At 40.7% G+C, this 19,245-nt stretch overlaps 2 protein-coding genes across 7 annotated transcripts in view; one reads left to right on the top strand and one right to left on the bottom strand.

The window, feature by feature from the left end:
- Nucleotides 1-4,846: 4,846 nt before the first annotated feature.
- rut (rutabaga) overlaps nt 4,847-19,245 on the top strand; it is a 158,897-nt gene continuing 144,498 nt past the window's right edge. For all 6 annotated transcript variants that reach the window (XM_065227264.1, XM_065227263.1, XM_065227260.1 and 3 more), the window contains exon 1: nt 4,847-5,063. The gene's annotated coding sequence lies outside the window, so the exon portion shown is untranslated. The remainder of the gene's footprint in view (nt 5,064-19,245) is intronic.
- On the bottom strand, nt 10,647-12,606 carry LOC135705548 (uncharacterized). Its single transcript, XM_065227321.1, has 4 exons — nt 12,234-12,606; nt 11,536-11,883; nt 10,866-11,473; nt 10,647-10,790 (listed from the first exon to the last, which is right to left on the bottom strand). The coding sequence occupies exons 1-4, from the start codon at nt 12,604-12,606 to the stop codon at nt 10,647-10,649; spliced, it is 1,473 nt and encodes a 490-aa protein (XP_065083393.1).

Genomic DNA, 19,245 nt, shown 5'->3' with positions numbered 1-19,245 from the left:
CCTATAAATCCAATAAATCCGATAAATCCAATAAATTCAATTGATCCAATAAATCCAATAAGTCCAATAAATCCAATAAATCAAATAAATCAAATAAATCCAATAAATCCAATCAATCAAATCAATTCAATAAATCCAATAAATCCAATAAATCCAATAAATCCAATAAATCCGATAAATCCAATTAATTCAATTAATCCAATAATCCAATAAATCCAATTAATCCAATTGATCCAATAAATCCATAAAATCCAATAAATCCAATAAATCCAATAAATTCAATAAATTCAATAGATTCAATAAATTCAATAAATTCAATAAATTCAATAAATTCAATAAATTCAATAAATTCAGTAAATTCAATAAATTTCATAAATTCAATCAATTCAATAAATTCAATAAATCCAATAAATCCAATAAATCCAATAAATCCAATAAATCCAATAAATCCAATAAATCCAATAAAATCAATAAATTTAATAAATTCAGTAAATTCAATGAATTTAATAAATCCAATAAATCCAATAAATCCAATAAATCCAATAAATCCAATAAATCCAATAAATCCAATTAATCCAATAAATCCAATAAATCCAATAAATTCAATAAATCCAATAAATCCAATAAATCCAATAAATCCAATAAATCCAATAAATCCAATACAATCAATATATTTAATAAATTCAGTAAATTCAATATATTTAATAAATCCAATAAATCCAATAAATCCAATAAATCCAATAAATCCAATAAATCCAATAAATCCAATAAATCCAATAAATCCAATAAATCAATAAATTCAATAAATTTAATGTATTCAATAAATTCCATAAATTCAATAAATTCAATAAATTCATTAAATTCAATTAATTCAGTAAATTCAATAAATTCAATAAATTCAATAAATTCAATAAATTCAATAAATCCAATAAATCCAATTAATCCAATAGTCAATAAATCCAATAAATCCAATAAATCCAATAAATCCATTAAATCCAATAAATCCAATAAATCCAATAAATCCAATAAATCCAATAAATCCAATAAATTGAATAAATTCAATAAATTCAATAAATTCAATAAATTCACTAAATTCAATAAATTCAATAAATTCAATAAATTCAATAAATTCAATAAATTCAATAAATTCAATAAATTCAATAAATCCAATAAATCCAATGAATCCAATAGTCAATAAATCCAATAAATCCAATAAATCCAATAAATTCAATAAATTCAATAAATCCAATAAATCCATTAATTCCAATAAATCCAATAAATCCAATAAATCCAATAAATCCAATAAATCCAATAAATCCAATAAATCCAATAAAATCAATAAATTTAATAAATTCAGTAAATTCAATAAATTTAATAAATCCAATAAATCCAATAAATCCAATAAATCCAATAAATCCAATAAATCCAATAAATCCAATAAATCCAATAAATCCAATAAATCAATAAATTCAATAAATTTAATGTATTCAATAATTTCCATAAATTCAATAAATTCAATAAATTCAATAAATTCAATAAATTCAATAAATTCACTAAATTCAATAAATTCAATAAATTCAATAAATTCAATAAATTCAATAAATTCAATAAATTCAATAAATTCAATAAATTCAATAAATTCAATAAATTCAATAAATTCAATAAATTCAATAAATTCAATAAATTCAATAAATTCAATAAATTCAATAAATTCAATAAATTCAATAAATTCAATAAATTCAATAAATTCAATAAATTCAATAAATCAAATAAATCCAATAAATCCAATAAATCCAATGAATCCAATGAATCCAATGAATCCTATAAATCCAATGAATACAACAAATCTCATAAATCCAATAAATCCTATAAATCCAATAAATCCGATAAATCCAATAAATTCAATTGATCCAATAAATCCAATAAGTCCAATAAATCCAATAAATCAAATAAATCAAATAAATCCAATAAATCCAATCAATCAAATCAATTCAATAAATCCAATAAATCCAATAAATCCAATAAATCCAATAAATCCGATAAATCCAATTAATTCAATTAATCCAATAATCCAATAAATCCAATTAATCCAATTGATCCAATAAATCCATAAAATCCAATAAATCCAATAAATCCAATAAATTCAATAAATTCAATAGATTCAATAAATTCAATAAATTCAATAAATTCAATAAATTCAATAAATTCAATAAATTCACTAAATTCAATAAATTCAATAAATTCAATAAATTCAATAAATTCAATAAATTCAATAAATTCAATAAATTCAATAAATTCAATAAATCCAATAAATCCAATGAATCCAATAGTCAATAAATCCAATAAATCCAATAAATCCAATAAATTCAATAAATTCAATAAATCCAATAAATCCATTAATTCCAATAAATCCAATAAATCCAATAAATCCAATAAATCCAATAAATCCAATAAATCCAATAAATCCAATAAAATCAATAAATTTAATAAATTCAGTAAATTCAATAAATTTAATAAATCCAATAAATCCAATAAATCCAATAAATCCAATAAATCCAATAAATCCAATAAATCCAATAAATCCAATAAATCCAATAAATCAATAAATTCAATAAATTTAATGTATTCAATAATTTCCATAAATTCAATAAATTCAATAAATTCAATAAATTCAATAAATTCAATAAATTCAATAAATTCACTAAATTCAATAAATTCAATAAATTCAATAAATTCAATAAATTCAATAAATTCAATAAATTCAATAAATTCAATAAATTCAATAAATTCAATAAATTCAATAAATTCAATAAATTCAATAAATTCAATAAATTCAATAAATTCAATAAATTCAATAAATTCAATAAATTCAATAAATTCAATAAATTCAATAAATTCAATAAATTCAATAAATCAAATAAATCCAATAAATCCAATAAATCCAATGAATCCAATGAATCCAATGAATCCTATAAATCCAATGAATACAACAAATCTCATAAATCCAATAAATCCAATAAATCCAATAAATCCAATTAATCCAATTAATCCAATAAATTAAAGCTATAAAATAAATAAATAAATCCAATTATATAAAGAATAATAGTGAAATATGTACTCCTTCTACTGGAATATCAGGTTTGAGTTACTCATGTAAATTCTAAAAAATGGTTCAAGGATTCATTTATGAAAGTTCGGAGTGATTAATTTATAAAATGAAGCCAATATGCACATAGCACACAATAGGGCTGTGCAGTTCTTGAAATTTAAATTGTCAAGATATCAAAGGATCTGGTCATCTGTGGATGTGGCAGTATCGCCCAGAGGGTGTCCAGCTATTTGGCCGAAAGTAATTAGGCCAAAGGTCACTAGCCCGAATGGTCATTAAGCCAAATGGTCATTAGCCCAGACTGAAACAAATTTAGACGAGCTTCCTTGCACAGTTATGTTTTAAGATATTGAACTCTTAGATATTTGTTCAGACTATTCGGACTTGGAAAACTTTTCAAGAGGTATCGGACTGCAATTTTTGGTTTTTTTTTCCGCAATAGAAGAAACTTCATACATCCCCTATCATAGAATCTGGAGTTCCTCAAGTTAAGAAATAATTTACCGGAATTCAGCCTAATGACCTTTGGGCTAATAACCTAGCGTCCTCCCTGCACATTCAATATAACCTGTTTGATGTATCGCATGATGATGATAGGTTCTTTTATAAATTAAAAGTACGGACCATTTTACGAGGACACCAGAAACATGTTCTGATGTGGTCGATGGGTCTGGGGTACTCAATATGTCCACCAATTATAATGTTTTTAAAGTTCTGTTGATTTTAACATCAACATCACAGAATTGAGAACCTCTACCTTTGACATATCGAGTTACTGAATCAAAACAACACTACATAACACTACATCGACCAAAGGAGACATCGACTTGTAGACTACATGGGAAAATGGTCTGGAAAATGAAGGGACTGCAAAATTCATCGAGCTATGGAAAATATCGAGTTATAGAAAATCCAGTTGTGGAGAGTTGACTTTAGCTTATTATAGTTCGTGACTTGTTCGGGATGAGATTTGAGCTTGTGACTTTGGCGTGCAACTTTGTCTGTGCCGTCAAGAATCTTTTCGTATTAATCGCATCTTCTCGGCCATCAATTAAAGTAATATACAACTTTCATCGTTTCCATTTGAATCCTAGAATCCTACAGAAGTGGTTATACAAAAAAAATGTCTAAACATTAATCAGTAAATGATCACTTTTTAGGAATTCAACTTTATTATAGAAAATGAAATAACGAAAACGATACAAATGTCTTTAATATGGAAAGCTTTTATTTCTGTTCTCAAAGCCTCCTACGTATGAAACTATAAAATTGGAAAGAGGCTAATGTCAAACCGAGGGGTGATCAATTAAATTATGGTGATCGCTAAAAGCTGGATGCTGAATCTTGTCTAGTTAGGTCTAGTTCACCCCACATTCTCCATTTTGCTGCATGCGGACATCGCTTTTGCACTGGCAGCTGTCATCTCGCCCGCACTTGTGTTGTGAACACAAACCGAGGGGCCCGTCGACACTCGGCGACGCACTTGTTTTCTAATTTTTGTTTTCATCACTTACATTCACGCATACAAGCAGAGCAGCACATTTCTCCCGCGAGCGAAGCAGAGCAGGAATTTTCCTTTCCACTCTCTCGCTCTCTCCACCGCCGACCGACCGAACAAGCATTCTTGAATGGGGAGCGAGCCGCGAGAGGGATGCATGCAGAACTGAACTCCGACAGTTTTCCCGACCATCGTCGTCCGTCTGCGTCTTCCGAAAAACTTCAGTCTACGGAGAGAACTCGAATCGTGAACAACGCGTTTTTTTACGACGCCGTGTGTCTTCTTCGCGACTACCGAAAATTTGAATATCTTCTTTGCTTTTGCCTTCCCTTGTGCTGCAGAGTGTGTGAATAGTAATTCCGGTGTAGTGACTAGATGTGAGCGAGTGAAGAATAATTTAACTGAATTTCCGTGTGACGATCAAGAAGAACAAGTGCTGAGTTTGTGTAAATCGTGGTAAATATTTCCATTTCCTAATAGCTAGTGATTGTGAGGAAAAAGCATTCCCATTTTTTTGCTTCTGCTCTATAAAGCACAAAACCAAAGTCTACAGTGCGACTAATAGGGTGAGGGATGGGGGGAGGTGGGAGTGGGCGTGCGAGTCAATCGATACGAGTGTATGTTGCCAAATTTAGGAAAACAAAAGCGTTGAATAATTGATGTTTGATTGGGGGAAAACTTCCGACATGTGCCAAACCGTGATCCGGGTGAACTGCGGAAGATGTTTTCAGTTCGTTTTCGGTGCTTGTTCTCACTCCCGAAGGGCTGGGGAGCACTGGATGGCTTCCATGTTCTTTTTCCATCCCCGCCGTGGTCGTAGTCGTCGCCAATTTCACACACAACTCTAGCGTCACTCCAGCGGTGAAAAATATTGACCGACTGCAGGAGAAACGATGGCCATGGCAGGGTATGGATGGACAGTGAATGCGGTCAGCGAGGAGTGAGTTGTTTACAACTGAAATACGTCAAATTGGAATCACCCAAGTCGGCTCAGATCGCCCCTAATGGGAGTTTTATTGGTACGGTGGAATCGCAGTAGGCCTCTATCGAGGATTATCGAATTTTTATAGTCACTGACTGACTGAGCAGTAAGCGTATCAATCCAGTTTTCGAGTTCAAACACAGTGCGAGAAGCGAGAAAGGAGAAAAGAGGAAGAGTATTGGAGTTCCTTCTGGCGAGTCTTGAGCGTAAGTGTGTTTGTGCGTAGATGTGATTGAATGCGAATCAAAATAAAAACACACATACAAAGTTGGGACTCGGGAGCGAGAACTGCTGCCGCAAACGCCCTTTTCTCGCTCGCTCGCTCGCTCGCTCTCGGTGTCGGAGTCGGAGTTGGAGGAGTCATCCAAAAGTAGGCACCGAGCCCCTCAAGATCGCATACGCTGGGATCGCGGGTTTCGTGAGGGAGAATGCAGGTGAGGAAACCGGTCAAAGGTGATCATCCGGACGTGATGATAGCTTAGCTTGTTGCTGCTATTTTGAAATGGAATGTGGCGGCAATCCGTCAAGTTGTTGGCTGCCCCTTCCCAGTTTGCCCCGCCTGCCTGAGCCGGTCTTTATATTGGTAACGAACGTATTATCAATGTATACTTATCGTGTGATTGAAGATTCACAAACGACGATGACGACGACGGCAGTGCAACCACATGATGCATGTGGGAACGAGGTACGTCATTTTCGGAACAATTGAGATGATTGATCTCATCACGAAGTAAACAGCCGGGCGGGAGGAAAAAACAACAGCCACAGGTAATTTTCCTATCGATCCCAGCCGGGAGGAAGATGATTAGAACACTGGATGCAGGATGCATTTAGCAGAGAGGGTTTCAATCTCTTAATAAGTTGGAGTTAATTTTGAGCAGCTCTGATCTGAACTTTAATGTCTGATGAAAATGCCTGTAGAATGAGAAGAAGGGTGCATGTAGAAAAATGAACTAGTTTTGGACTTTCGATATAAAATCAATGTTTCAATGCTGATGAATGTGGGTGTATTTGTCTACAATTTACAGACTTCTTCAGACACTGAAGAAGTCTACTCATTCCAGATGAAATACGCATATCTGTCAAGGATAAGCAAATAAGGTAGTGTAATTAAATGGAAATTACTAATCCTTCTCTTACCGGGTTTTCAATGTTTTTCCAACGAGTAGTGAGGAACAATAAACTGATTGAATCAATGATGCGTCGGCAAAATATTGTCCTTCGTATCCCCCTGTCTCCTGAGCTTCGTAGAACTCTCGAAAAAGTTCTACGAACTTCGAACAAGTTCTCCCAACCTCAGAAATGATCTACGAACAAGTCTTTAAAGTTTACAATACTTTTATGAATTTCATTTAACTTTCGTGAAACTCAAAGCTCAACTGAATTTCCCTGCAGTTTCCAGAAGTTCCTTGAACTAATTAAATTCCCTGCAGTTCGCAGAACTTTCGTAAAATTCTCTGCTCATCGATTCGGTAATTCCATTTCCCACAATCAACGAAAAAGCCAAATCAACCATCCGCAAACTGCCGTCGTCCACGTTTTTCCCATTTCCTTGAATTAGAACGCTCCCTTCCGTCCGTGTGTCCCATGCATAAATTCCCCATCTTCAATCTGGCTGTTCCGATCTCGAATCCGCCCTTATTCACCGCTTACAAATTGCAGATGTCTGCTGGCAAAATCTTGATAACCTCAAGTTTACCGCCGAATTATTCCAGCTCCCATCCGGTCCTGGGACGATGCAAAAACCCATCTCAGACCACATCGCAGTAGGCTTTTAAATTATTCAAAACCGCCAAAAATTTACGCACCGCCTACTACACCTATATTACAAGCAAGTGAGTGAGTGCGTCTTTCTCCGCAAACCGGGGATGACTAGAAAATACCAGAACGCCTAATTTATAAAACGGTCGGTGGTTGGTTGGACATTGGACGAGAACAGAGTCGTGGACGTCGGCGTGATGGTGGCGTGAAATTGGGTTCAATTGAAAGTGAATCGCCGGCGGTCGCTGCGGTTGCCTCATCTCAAGATAGACGCACGCTCACTCGGGCGATGCGGAGCCGGAGATAATATCTTATTTCTGAATCGTATCTCGGGCGGCGCCTATCTCGTGTTTTGTCGCCGCCGATGGTGGTCGCGTGCTATCGTGGGGTACATTGATGATGGGTGGGGTGAAGTAAAAGGGGGAGGGGGTGAGCCGTCCGGCACAAATGGTGATGAGTTCTCGATTGAGGTTTGGATTGGTTGTTTTGAATGGTTGAATAATTTCGGCTGTTGCTTGTTTGAATGAACTGTGACAAAGCAGAAACAGACACATCTCGAAGCTTGTGCGAAATATAGATTATCAGAATGGAGTGCTGCGATGAAGATGAGTCGGATGGGAACTATTTCTACATTCATGTGTAATAGGGTGGTTCAAATATCGATTGGGCTCCACCAAACGCAATCGATTTCCAATCAGGTCCTGATAATTCTCCCATCATTTAAGCTCATTTGGATGCGAACTCAAACTGTACTGGTTATTTAAAGTTTATATGGAAATTACTATGGGAAAAGTTAACTTTTTGTTCTCATCGTTCTAGCCCTTCACTGTAATGATCTACGGAAAAGTTTGCTATCTGTTCTGAGAGGTATAATCTAAAATTGGCTTATATTTTAGCTCTTTGACCTGGAACTGCTCTTTAACCTTTTGTCAACTCATACACACTCATTTTGCGCCAACTTTGCTCAGTGTGCCTCAAGTGTGTCGCAGCTGTGCCGACAGCTCGGCCGACAGTGCCAGTCATTGAGCTAGCTTTGTTTGTTTGTGAATAATTACATGTTTGGTAGCCCGGTTTTTTGACAGCTCGAATGTTTTGTTTTGCTCGCTGAAACCGAGAATAATACTGGGAGTACGCGAACCAAGACACGAACCTTAATCAGCGGGATGAATTTTCCTAGATTTGCGAAACGTTGTTGCACCGTTGCAACTTTCTATGCACCAGCAGCAACCGCCGTAGAGGGAAGCAATCAGGTGAAAAATAACAGATCAGAATCTCGACGAGCAGCTTCAGTTGGAAGGTAATTCGGGCGGATCCAATATTTTGGTTGTTCTTGTTTATTTCTGATTCTCCCCGTTTTGACATTGCAGTTGTCAACTCGCTCTCCGACAGGAGCAGCCAGTGTGCCCAGCGGGGTCCGTAATCTTGATCCGGTCCAGCGTTACCATTGTCGATCTCCTACACCGCAAGCTTAGCTGTTGGCCATCGGAAAACTACGCTGTTGGTTCGCACCCAGGCCTGTCTAATCCTGCCGTCATTGGACACTATTGGGTCAACCACGACTCCACGTACCCATAGCTTCCGGTTCTTACCGTCTACCACGTAGACCAGGTCTCCCGTCTTCAGTGGCTTCGTTTCGCTGAAGCACTTACTTCGTTGGTTGATCATCGGCGCGTACTCCTTTATCCACCGTTGCCACAGTTGTTCAGCCAGTTCTTGTGAGAGGTAGTAGGCGTTGCGAAGGGCTTCTGCTGAGTGAGGGGGTGGAGGGACCTAAAGCGGCTCATTCGGAGAATGCACCATGTCTTCGGCTTCGACGATCGACGTGTGGAGAATCTCGTCTATGAGCTTCTTCCCATCGAGAATGACCACCAGTGCTTCCTTTACCGTCCGTACAAGACGCTCCCACGAGCCCCCCATGTGGGGACTGGCAGGAGGAATGAACCTCCATCTTGTGCGCGCATCGGTGTAAATTTCAGCACATTCTTCCTCGATGACCCGAACCTTCTCCATAATCTCCTTCCCAGTTGCTTTCAGGTTGGTTCCGTTGTCCGACCAGGTGTTCCTCGGCGACTCACAAATCTCCGAATTGCCATCAAACATGACGCTGCTGTCAAATCGTGGGCGGCTTCAAGATGTACCGCACGCGTGACCAGGCACGTAAATAAAACTACCCAACGTTTCGGATGACTGCGGCCAGATGACACTGCTACAGGCCCAAAAAAATCCATCCCGGGGACGCTGGTATGGGTAGAGTCTTTCCACCGGTAGGGGTGCCATTCTTGGAGTCTTCGGTTGATTCCGGTGAGTTTTGCACCACGAACAGTTGCTCGCCACTTTCCTTACTGCTGCTACTGTCTCGTGAAACCCGTGCCCAATAGCGTTCGTGGAAATGTTGGATTGCTGGTCCCTCGCAATGATGACGGGAAAGCACAAGTCAAAAGGTAACTCTTTTGCAGTATCGGTGCGACCTTCCATCCGAATAACTCCATCGATATCTAGCATCGGAGTCAGTTTGTAGAGGGGACTGGACTTTCCTAGAGGGTACCACTGTTCCGATGGTCTGTCATGATTTTTTATCAGCACTTTCAGCTCATCTCCGTAAGCCTCCGCCTGGACGATCGTGTTAAGAAAGCGTTCTGATCTGCAAAATTCTTTCTGCTTCAGCGGTACGCGCACCGTGGATATCGGGACTGGAAGCAACATCTTCGCCTGTACCACGGTCGGCTTAAGAGTAAACCCTTCACCTTCCTTCTGCAGTTCGAGACAAATCTGAAAACGCATGCCGCCTAACATCGACTAGAGGCTCTGGGACAGCAACGTCGTGGAACAGGTAATACGCTCTAAGCTCCAAAGCAATGTTCGTTGGTGGTGTAGATTGCTGCGGCCAGTCCGCTTCGGTCTGGTACAAGAAACTCGGTCCTCTGAACGAGACACTTTCCATATCGAAACTCTGGTCACGGTTCCCCTTCGTCAGCCTGTCAGCTCTATTGTGCTTCGTTGACACCCACTGCCAATCCGCCATTCTGGTGAGGTCCAAAATCTGCCCAATGCGGAATCCTACGAAAGGTTTGTACCGACGTTGATCGGAACGAATCCACAACAGGACCGGTTGGGAATCTACTTTAACACCGTGATGCAGCCGTGGAATTGTCAGCTGCTTCAGCGGCACCACTTTCGTTCGACTCATCACCAGCGCACATCGGACTTCTCCTCTGACCACCACCCGAAGATAAGCCACGCAACCGATTGCTTTCTCGCTAGCGTCAGTGAACACATGAAGCTGAACGTCATCAAGCTCATCCGAAGAAGCGTTCCCGAAGTACGCTCTTGGAATTCTGGCCGCTTCGATTTCCGACAGCCATTTTTGGAGCAACCGTGAACATGAAGGCATCCCCGTTCGTGACCCTGGTTATCCCCAAGACTCTTTCGGAGATGGTACTCTTCATTTGGAAGTGGACATTAGGATTGCTAATTTCTTCTCCCATCTCCCGTATGAATTATTCCGAGTTACTCACCCAATTTCTGATATGGAACCCACCTCGTGAGTGAACATACTTCACTTCCTTGGCCAGGTTGACCGCTTCCGCAACAGTATCTGCGCTGTCGTAGTAGTCGTCTCCGTAATGAAGGTCCGTAATTGCGGCTATCGCGGCTTCTGGGTATTGGCTGGCGAATTCACTAGCATTTATATTTTTGATAAACTGTGCGGAGCACAGCGAACAGGTTGCCCCGAAAGTCGTAACATCCATGATGTAGACCTGTGGCTCGGGAGCTGCCGGCTCGTCTCGAAAAAGGAACCGTTGCGCATTCTTGTCCTCCTTCCTAATCTTGAATTGGTGATACATTTCTTTGATGTCGCCACCGAAAGCATAGCGTCGTTCCCGAAAGCGGCAGTCCCACACAAGATGCACTTTTCCGGGTTTGCGTGGATTCTCCACAACGTTCAACGGAAGATACCACACGGTAGCCGGATCGGACTCGGCCAGTCCCTCTTCGGTCGCTAGATGCGCATACTGCTTCAACTGGTTCTCCTGTATTTGCTGCTGCACGTTTTCTCGAAGTGGTTGATTCTTCGCCAAACGCCGTTCCAGTGCCAACAATCGTCGCTTCGTCAACCCCTTAGCTGTCGGAAAAGTCCCTCTCGTCCTTCCACCATAGCAGTCCTGTCTCGAAATGGTCGCCCACGCGAATAGTGGTCGTTCGCAGTAGGTATGTCACGAGCTCGATCTTCGTTTGATTCTGGAACACCGGCCGGTGATACCCCCAGTTCTTCGAGAACATACTGAATGCGGAAGATGTCGTGAAGATCCTGGTTGGTCACTCCTTCCGTCGTGTGGAAGTTGACCTGCTCTATCGATGATGGGTTCTGCTTCTCCGGCCCGTAAACCGTCCATCCTATCTTGCTTCTAACGCCGATCGGTTCACCTGGCCGGCCGATACGTGCCTCCTCCGAAGCATACATATGGATGTTGTCCAGGCCGATCATGATCTCCTGGAACCGCACTTCCTGTTTCGGGAGCTTCAGTCCGGAAACTGTACGAACTCCAAGTAGAAGATGTTTGTCGTTAGAGCCTCTCGCTGACTGCGTCAAATGAACCCGTCTTTATGCATCCTCCTATCTCTTCATATTGCCTGTCCATAACACGATTAACGGTTCTGGTGTCCCCTTCGCTTGGAGTTGATTTGCGACGGTCTGCTCGATCAGTGTTACTGACGAACCTTCGTCTAAGAATGCCAGTGTGTCCACTGACTGGTCTCCATCCGAAAGCGTTACGGGCATCATGCGAAAAATGACCGACCGGTTCAGACGACTATGCGCATTACACTGCACTTCCAAAACCTGCACCATCTCCTTGGTACGATGCAACAACGGGTGATGATACTCCTGGCAATCTCGCACAGCTTATGCTTTTCGACCACCTGCATCCGTTCGGTGACGCTCAGCTTCTTGAAGTCGTCGCAATACCTTGCCTTGTGGTCCGACCTTTTGCACATCCAACAAGGCTTGGCAGCTTTGTCTCCCTGCGACGGATCCACCTTGGACAGAGCAGAATGCACGTGCACAAACTCCTTCTTCTTCGCGTTTTTGTTCCGTGGAAACGACGATTCATTAAGATCCAACGATACGTCCGACACAACGCCGGTCATGAAGTCGGTAAACATTCGCAGGGGAGTGCCGTGAGAGCACCTTTCGAACCGCACCCAGTCCAGCTTATAGCTTGGAGGCAGTTTGTCCACCAGTTCCTGGACCAGCATTCGGTTATTCAAGTGATCCACCAACCCAGCTGCCTCCAAATGATCGCACAATTGCTTTACAATAATGCCGAAGTGGAGAAAGGTTTCCAACTTTTCGGCTTTAGTAACGGGGGTTCTTCTCGCTTATCACTTCCGGAACTGACTCCGGTAAGATCAATCGGCTTCTGACGGCCTCGAGGGCCTCTCCTTACAGGCTGTCCAGGTTTGTAAACCCGCAAGCTTTGGTCGTGTTTTTAAAAATTCTGATACACAACAGCCAAATCTCGGACTTACCCTTGAAGATCGGAAGCTGCTTCGACATTGCATGGCGTGGGGGAGCACCCCTCACCATCCCCCTTCAAAAGGGGAGTTTGGTAAAGAGAGGTGATAAAACCGATTTGTACCTTCCTTAAAAGTTGTCCTAGCTCGCTATCTACTCTTCTATATGCAATTTCACACTGCCGCAATCTAAACGGAACTATCAATTCTATACTTTCATCTCCTCCTCATCTATTGTATAAAAATTACCACTTCAGTCAGTTATTCGAAATTAGCATCTTCAACTATATTTCATCTCGATATTCTTATTCATCTTCCTCGTTTTCCAACAAAGCTCTCAATCTTCGACAACTTCTTCTTGGCCGGTGGCTTAACTTCCTTCATCACTGGTATCTTCGGATACGCCCCTCGGCGATCATCTTTCTTCATCCACTCTTGCAGCCATTTCTACACTTTGTCCTCCGTTGGGAGCTCCGATAACTTATCTTCTTCAAAGTCACCACCCACAGCACCATTCTTGTCGGTCCACTGATTTGCAGTCTTCCTTTTGGCGTTCTGGAACTGCTCACGTAAAGCATGCTGCTTTCGCAGAAACTCTTCTTCAGCAGCTAGACGACGCTCCAGCATTTCCCTTTCCTCCATCAACTGCTGCTCTCGTAGCTCTTGTTCCTGCCGAAGCTCCTTTTCGTGTATTTCTATCTCCAGTCTCAAGCGCTTCTCCTTCAGGGCCTTTTTCATCACTAGCCGTTTTTCGCGAAGCTCCCTTTCTTGCTCCTTCGCTGCTTGTTCTTCTTCTAGCTGTTCAATTGCCACAATACTTTTCACGGAACTAGCATCGCTTTTGGATCGGTCCTTGGACTTCGATTTTCGACTTCGACTTTGGAATTTGCGACTGGTTCGGGCATTTAGGGCAATTCCAGGGTTTCTTGCTGATTTCATCATTACAGCGCAGCTGTAATGCGCCCATAGCTCACACTGACCGCATTGCACCATATCATCGGTATCATCTGGTACCTCGCAAAGCATGCAGTTCTTCCATAGAGGTAACTCTAAGACAAGTAGGTCCCGAAGAAACGTGCTCAACTTTTTGGCTCAGCTCTGGTACTATCTTCGGTCCCAAGCTAATCGATTCACCCCTCGAAACATAGGAAAATCCACTAACCCCTCATTTTATCTGTCAAACTTCCATAGTGAATCAAAACAAACATAGTGTAGTACTGGAATTTCGACTAGAATGGGATAAGTTAATCGATTTGCTTGGGGCCAATAGGCTAGTCAAGTAGTGAGGCAATTTAAAATCGATAGTTTCGTATTGATTGTTGGTTCTTCTCCGTCGGATCTTCCATATTTTAGGTTATCCGATAATCCTTTGATTTTGTTCGGATTACGAATAAAAAAACCTCTTTGAATCAATTCCGGTGTAAGTAGATCAAAGCTACACATTTTATTTAGATAAATTCATTTTTATTTATTTACCTTACATACGATTAGTTTTTCCTCCAGCAACAAAAACTTCCTCAGAACTGATTTTATAATATTAATAAAGAGGAGAACACGACTTTCACTAGTTGACCTCTTCCTACTGTTTCTGCCTTTGACAGTTCCTACCAGTTACCATTTCTTGTTAATTCAGTGCCAACATTTCAAAGGGGCGTAATTGTTTTTGTAAACAATGGCTTTAGCTGTCGATTTCTCGCATCTTAAAGCTCACCCCTTCAAAATAACAATGTTATATGGTAGAGGAAACATTCCTCTACCTATTGGTGCCATTATTTTTCATGAGTGAGCTTTTATTCGCGAGAAATCGACGGCTAAAGCCTTTCTTTACAAAAGCTATTACGCCCCTTTGAAATTTTGGCATTGAATTTCCGATTCTCCCCGTTTTGACAATGCAGTTGTCAACTCGCTCTCCGACAGGGGCAGCCACCCCCTGACGATAATAGGTTAAGGTATTGCCCAAGCCGATATTTCTCCTAAATAAAAACTAACATTTTCCATAGATTCAGGCATTCATCAATGTTTATATACAGTCACCTTAGTATTATGGGTCACCCACAATTAATGGCCACTTCCATTTGATTAACACGCAGAACTCACTGACCTGGCTGGCTTATAATATTTGGGGCAAGTATTGGGGTGACCGTAAATAAATCTTTAATTCGTTTCCGAAACCTATTAACAGCGGTATCATTTGACGACGAGGATGGGCAATGCCTGGGATTGAAAGATTCAATCGGTCAACTGAGCAGTAAATTCGAAGTAAACAAACCAAATCCCGGAAGTTCCAATTAGCCAAGGTTTGATCCAACTGACACATCAACAGTTTCCAATCATAGGAAGAAGTGGAAGCAGTGCTTCGAGATATTTTTGGATGTCAAAAATATTACGGTACCATCAAGAAAGCGGTTCTATCTGCTTTCATTTGCTGGAAGCGATGCACAGATAGTTTCTTCAACCTAAGAGGAGATGCCAAAGTGGTCCGATCTGTACGCCGAACCGGTAAAACTGTTGGACAACTACTTTCTGCCGTCACATCTTCAGGAAACTCGAGCAGGCTCCAGATGAATCAATCGAGAAGTTCCTTCTCCACCTTCGCGAGCAAGGAAATCTTTGTGACTACGGTGAATGGTTGGAGGAAAACAGAAAACAGCAGCTGTTTGAGAAGGGGAAAATTTTGACGTTCCAATATGACTCTGGCGCAGATCGTGGAACTTGGAGGATCAATGGAGACGATAGCAAAACATTGGAAGAATCTGGTGATATGTGAGGAAGTGAATCGGATTGCAACAGGATGGAAAGGTGCACTCACAATCGTCACTACGCCAACGACAGTGAATGCCCAGCTCGCGATAAAAAGGAGAAAACAGTGATTAGGAGAGGAATGAACCGCAGGAGCAAGGTGTATCGAGTTGATGATTCGGGAGAGAGTTATGAAGATTCGAATGATTTGTCCAGCGATGAGGATAGTATAAATTGTCTTTGTCATGAGTCCAGATAATGATGATCGGATCACATTTAAGGTAGGAGGCGTAATGCTCAACTGGATGGTTGATTCTGTTGCCGGAGTAAACGTTATTAGTGAAGACACTAGGTCATTTTTGAAGAAACAAAAAGTGAATGTCAAGTATCAAACCAATAATGTCATGAAAACATTGCTTACAACCATCGACTCTCTGGGAAGGGAATATGTTCGTGACAAGGATCGAAACCAAGAAAACGTTCGTGCGAGACAAGGTTTTCATCGTCAAGGAAAGTGGAACGAACCTTGTGAGACGAAAGGCAGGGAATTTTGAAGATTGATATGTCAATCTGCAGTGTTCACAAGGACTCCAACAAAATCGGAAGGTCAAAGGCGTTTCTGTGTCTGTTCAAATTAACCCGGATATGAAACCTGACCAGCATTCACCCATTCCACTACAACCGAAGGTCGAGAGCGAATTACGGAAGCTTTTGGATCAAGACGTCATCGAACGATCACCACGGGATTCACCTTGGATTTCAGGGTTAGTTGTACGACCGAAGGTTTTTTTTATCTTTATTTGAGAGATTTTCAGCCGTTGGCTAGTTCATCTCTATTGTGCGTAGACATCCGTGATGCTAATAAGGCGATAGTTCCATAACATAATCCCTTTCCAACCTTCGACGATATAATTCCACAACTGCAAGGTTTTTTTTCAAAAATTGACAAAGCGTTCCATCAAATAGAATTGCCAGAGGAATCTCGGGCAATCACAATGTTCGATGGATACTACCGGTACAAGCATCTCATTTTCGGGATGAACTGTGCTTCAAAGCGTAATGGAAGAGTTTTGTCTGGTATCAAAGTCAGCAGCGAGCAGTATGTTATTTGGAACGAGGGTGACGCGCTTGGCATAGATAGCGCACAGCGGCTCACGACGAGCAACTGAATCCAATCAGCAGCCTGATAGCTACTGCTTGCGGGGAACCTTTCGTTATGTACTGGAGAACACCACCACTCACCACACGTGGTGATTGAATAAACATCGTTCGGTGAAACCGGATGGAATTCTATTTTGAAATATGTGTTAGGGAAAGCATTTTTCACAGGCAATCGGTTATAATTTTGATCATCATTGCAACAGTTGGACATTTGTATCACTTTCAATAGTGACCTATTGATAATTGACAAAGTAATAATTTTAAAAGATTCGTAGAACAATTTCCAATCGATTGTTTTGTTTAGAATTAAAATCCATCAGCTATTGATAGAGTTATAAGTGGTCAAAACCTGACCGCTTTTCGTAACGCTGTCGTCGATTTTGGTTTTTTGCACCCACAATATGTCGCCGAAAGACGTAATCCTATTTACGTCAAAGAGATGTTAAATTCAAATGGGAGCAGAAGCAGCGGATGCTTTTGAAATGATTAAATGCGAAGTTTTAGATTCTCGGAATCTGGGCTTACGATGCTAGCCCGGTTGGTTTGGGGACAGTATTATTACAAACAAAGGGTGATATGCTTCATCAGCAAAGGTCATTCTCCTGGAAGAGCCGATGCGCAGAATAAACGAGAAGCGTTGGTTTTGGTATGTGTAACGGAGAGGTTGGAGCCTTACTTGAGGGGAATGCAGTTTGAATTGGTGACCGATCACGAGCCGCTCATGGTGATATTTGGAACCAAAATTAAACCATGTCCACGCATCGAGCAGGGCGTTATACGATCGTACATGTTTCTTGAAAGGCGAATATTGCTGATCCACTCTCTAGGCTGCCGTAGTTTCAGAAATGTTCAACATCCGTCCAAATTGGAGTATCCATTTTGCTTACAATCCTGGATACATCAAAGCCTGCAGCACTGGACGACATTCTCACGAATACCCTGAAGGATGCAGAACTGTCGCCGACCAAAGAAGCTTTGAATACTGGTCAATGGGGTTTACAGCTGAAAAGATATCATCCATTTAATACTCGTATCGTTATTCCAGCTTGTCTTCGGGAGCACGTGTTAAAACTGTCTCACATCGGTCATCCAGGAATAGAAAGCACAAAACAGAAACTTCGCAGTAAAGTATGGTGGCCAGTGGCCACAGATCGATAAAGATACCGAGTGAATGGTGAAATCTTGTTTGGATTGTCAACTGGTGAGTAACAGTTCCGGAGGGATTTGAGATTTGGGCGTAATTGCATTTGTAAACAATCACCGATTTCTCACGAATAAAAGCTCAATCTCGAAAACTAACAACACTATGAGGCAGAGGAATGATTCCTCTACCATCTGGTATAGTTTGTTTATGAGATTGAGCTTTTATTCAAGAGAAATCGGCAATTGACGTCTTAGCTTACAAAAGCAATCACGCCCAAATCTCAAATCACTCCGGAGCTCTGGAAAAGAACAAATGTCAATAGAGAAGTTACCAAGTCAACTATGACATACTTCAGGCTAACGGAGACGTGGAGTCTCGCGTGGAGAGTCAAAACAGAACAATCCTGAGAATCGCGCAGATCAATAAATTGGATTGGAAAAATTAATTAGAAGAAGTAAACTATGTTTATTCACTACTTCAGCATCCAACAACGGCACGTTGACCTGCTGAAGTTCTTTTTGGAAGGAAACTCCGTGATTGGATACCTCAATCCACATGGAATGAAGTAACCGGGGACAACGAAACAAGGGATCGCGATTGGGTGTACAAGTACTCTGCTAAGGCACACTACGATGCTCACAACCGAACTGTCAATTGCGAATTGCAACGCAACGATCGAGTGCTTATGCGTAATTGGCGTTGACGGCGACTCTGTAGCTCTTTACTCCTATGAGAAAATCCATAAGCAAACGTCAGACTGTGCGTGAAACATGGCGGACTTTGTACTATCCTTTCACTCCACCGAAAATTCCCATAAGAAACTGTCTATATTTGCTGAAAGAGCAAATTTTTCGACGGTGCCGTCAACGCCAATAAGGCTGTCCACGAGACAGTTGCGATCAGCTGACTTTTTTTGTTTACCAAGAACTTTTGACAGATCACAGTAGAACTGGCAGTTTATTCTCATATGAATTTCTGCTTTGGTTATGTTTACATTCAGCACCATTAACACTAGATCACTCACACACTCTAGATTTCTAGCTGTCAGTTCCACTGAGAAACGTCTCTAGGAGCACCTTATATGGTGCCACAAAATAAGTTGTCTTCGCTGTTCCATCCAGAACCGGCAACAGCTCGTGAGAAGGTCGGTAACAGCGTCGTAATAGAGACTGCCAATGGAAAACAGTACCGAAGGAACTCATCACATTTGAAGAAGCTGGTTAACTATAAGGAAACCGAACGATCCCAGCTCCAGGATGAATCTTCTGTTAGGGATGGCGCTACGCCATGTTCAATGTCTCGGATGGCTTCCAGCACGCCATGTTCAGATGCAAAAC

Source organism: Ochlerotatus camptorhynchus, unplaced genomic scaffold (assembly GCF_037179485.1).
Source record: "Ochlerotatus camptorhynchus isolate MF236.1 unplaced genomic scaffold, CSIRO-AGI_Acam_v1.1 ptg000268l, whole genome shotgun sequence".
NCBI classification, from domain to species: Eukaryota; Metazoa; Arthropoda; class Insecta; order Diptera; family Culicidae; genus Ochlerotatus; species Ochlerotatus camptorhynchus.
This window is presented reverse-complemented; position numbering and strand designations above follow the sequence as displayed.

Bases quoted from the DNA above. Each gene is read 5' to 3' on its own strand.
- LOC135705548 (XM_065227321.1), bottom strand. From the start codon at position 12,606: ATGCTGGTCCAGGAACTGGTGGACAAACTGCCTCCAAGCTATAAGCTG. The intron at 11,884-12,233 runs GTATCATCACCC...GAGTTCGTACAG, and splicing joins GCTGTGCGAGATTGCCAGGA to TTTCCGGACTGAAGCTCCCG. The intron at 11,474-11,535 runs GTGGGCGACCAT...CTTTTCCGACAG, and splicing joins TGCGAACGACCACTATTCGC to CTAAGGGGTTGACGAAGCGA.